At 42.4% G+C, this 2,646-nt stretch overlaps 1 protein-coding gene and 1 non-coding gene across 2 annotated transcripts; one reads left to right on the top strand and one right to left on the bottom strand.

Annotated features, from left to right (window-relative positions):
• Positions 1-362: 362 nt before the first annotated feature.
• On the bottom strand, positions 363-469 carry LOC145071544 (small nucleolar RNA R71). The gene has a single exon (XR_013690553.1). It is a non-coding gene; the product is annotated as a small nucleolar RNA R71 (small nucleolar RNA).
• Positions 470-1,416: 947 nt separating this feature from the next.
• LOC145067449 (uncharacterized) lies at positions 1,417-2,259 on the top strand. The gene has a single exon (XM_079014587.1). It carries the CDS (start codon positions 1,417-1,419, stop codon positions 2,257-2,259), a length of 843 nt encoding a protein of 280 aa, XP_078870713.1.
• Positions 2,260-2,646: the final 387 nt, after the last annotated feature.

Here is a 2,646-nt window from a genome sequence, read left to right as displayed (position 1 = left end):
CCATGGGAGAATGGAAGAAGAGGATCCGCGATGACACGGACCCAGGACTTGTGCAACCCGTAATTCCCGCAACTGCTACTTTTGAGCTGAAGGGTCACATTCTTGCTTTACTCAAGGAGATCCCCTTCACCGGCAAAGACCATGAAGATGCTTACAAGCACTTGGATGAAGTCAATGATGTGGCTGATTATTTAATTGTTCCAAATATGCCTCGGGAAACTCAGCTACTTTGCATGCTTCTGGTTACTTTGAAGGGTGCTGCAAAGGATTGGCTCAAGTCATTACCCCCCGGATCGATCACTACATGGGCCCAAATGAAAGAAGAATTCATTGATCAATTCTGCCCGCCATCCAAGATATCCAAGCTCAAGAAAGCCATTGCTAACTTTGAACAACAAGCAGGAGAGTCACTATATGAAGCTTAGGAAAGGTACAAGAGTTTGCTAAGGAATTGCCCGCATCATGACCTTAATAGTCATCAAGAAGTCTCCATCTTTTATGATGGAGTAAATGTTACCACTAGGCAATTACTTGACTCGCAAGGTCCACTCACGAAGAAGGCACCTCCAATAATAAAGCAATTGATTGAAGAATTCTCTAAGCATTCTAGAGAATACCATAATCCAATAAATGATGTGAATAGGGGGGCCGCCTATGCAGCTTCATAAGACTTGTCAGCAGTCATGGCTATGCTAAAAACCATGGATAGGAGGATGGACAAAATGGATCAAACGATGCATGCTATTCGGGTGGGTTGTGAGAACTGCAATGGGCCCCATCTTACTAGAGACTACGACTTGGATGAAAATGGCAATAAGAAGGTGCAAGTATGTTACTCAAGTGGGGACCGATATGATGAGGATTGGAGCAAACTAAAGAAGGAGTGGCTCCCTTATAACGAGTACAAGAAGGCTAAGGAGGAGAAGTTCAAGCAAAAGGGAAGAGGGTTTTACCAAAAGGAGGAGCCGACACAAGAAAGAAAACCAAGTTTGGAAGAGATGCTTACCAAGTTTGTAGCTACTTCAGAAAAGAGACATAATGATCATGCTGCTGCAATCCAAGAAACAAGAACCATGCTTAAAAACCAGCAAGCCTCTATCCACAACATTGAAACACAACTTGGGCAACTTGCTCAACAAATCAATCAAAGATCACCCGACGAACTTCCTAGTAAAACCGAAAACAACCCACGAGGCGCGCACATAAACGTAGTCACAACAAGAAGTGGGAAGATAATTACTCCTCTAGCCCATTCAGAATGAATCACCCAAAGACTTGCAAAAGGAGGATGCAGAAAAAATAAAAAATAAAATTCTGCATGACACAGACTCTACTCGCCGAGTCCATAATATTGACTCGACGAGTTTACAGCCAAATTTGAAAGAACAAGTTCCTAAAAAACCCTTTCAGCCTCCCATGCCATACCCAGCCCGAGCTAAGAAACAAAAGCAGGAAAAGGAGTACCAGAAGTTTCTCGACCACATTAAAGCCCTTCAAATCAACATACCCTTCATTGAAGCCGTTGCTCAAATACCAAAATATGAAAAGTTCCTCAAAGAGCTTCTAACCAATAGAAGGAAGATGGAGGAGGTGAAAGAAGTAGTTCTTAATGAAAATTGCTTATCTGCCATGTTAAACAAATTACCAAAGAAGAAAGGTAACCCGGGAAGCTTGACTTTGCCTTGCCAATTTGGCAACTTGGCCACCATCCATGCTTTGGCTGATTCGGGAGCAAGTGTGAGCCTCATGCCCTATTCATTCTTCAAGAAATTGGATCTCCCGGAACCAAGGCCAATCCGCATGGCAATTCACTTAGAAAACAAGACAGTCACATTTCCAAGAGGAATATGTGAAGACTTATTGGTCAAGGTGGACAAGTTTGTATTTCTCGCAGATTTTATAATTCTAGACACGGAAGCGGATCCTCAAGTCCCGATCATCCTTGGAAGACCTTTCCTCAACACAACAAGTGCTATAGTGAACATGAGAGACTTGAAGCTTACTTTACGGGTAGGAGAAGATTCAGTAACTTTCGGGGTGGATCAAGCTATGAAGCAAGCAAGGAATAGTGATGACATAGCATTCTTAATTGACATGTTTGATGAGTTAATGGAGGAGTATGATAATGAAGATTCCAACAAGTCCAATATCTTTGATGAAGAATTTGATGCTGAAAAAGACTTAATGGAGATCGAGAGGCTGCTGGAAGAAGCTGAGTATGAAGAAATAAAGAAGCACTCTGATAGAGATACTCGGTGAGTAGGGCCGATATACTCGCCGAGTCCGTGTGAAGAAAAGATGGAATTCGTAAATTCAGCAACTGAGTTGCTGAGTCCTTCTCTTGCACTCGGCGAGTACAACAAGCAAAACCCAAAAACGGAGCTCAAAACGTTACCCGAGCACTTGGAGTATGCTTTCCTTGAAGATGGCCATCAAAATCCAGTTATAATAGCCTCTGACCCCTCCGAATCTGAAAAAGAAGAACTAATTCAAGTATTGAAGAAGCGGAAACGGGCTATAACATGGAGCATTACCGACATCAAGGGAATAAGTCCCTCTTATTGTTTACACAAGATAAATCTAGAAGAAGGAGAAAAGCCGGTTGTGCAGTACCAAAGAAGACTAAACCCAAACATTCAAGAAGTA

Source organism: Lactuca serriola, chromosome 8, assembly GCF_051521515.1.
Source record: "Lactuca serriola cultivar US96UC23 chromosome 8, Lser_US96UC23_V15, whole genome shotgun sequence".
NCBI lineage: Eukaryota > Viridiplantae > Streptophyta > Magnoliopsida > Asterales > Asteraceae > Lactuca > Lactuca serriola.
Note: the sequence above shows the minus strand (reverse complement) of the source record. Positions and strands in the feature narration are given on the sequence as shown.

What these genes read in the sequence shown, in the direction of transcription:
- LOC145067449 (XM_079014587.1), top strand. Translation starts at nt 1,417, where the DNA reads ATGCCATACCCAGCCCGAGCTAAGAAACAAAAGCAGGAAAAGGAGTAC.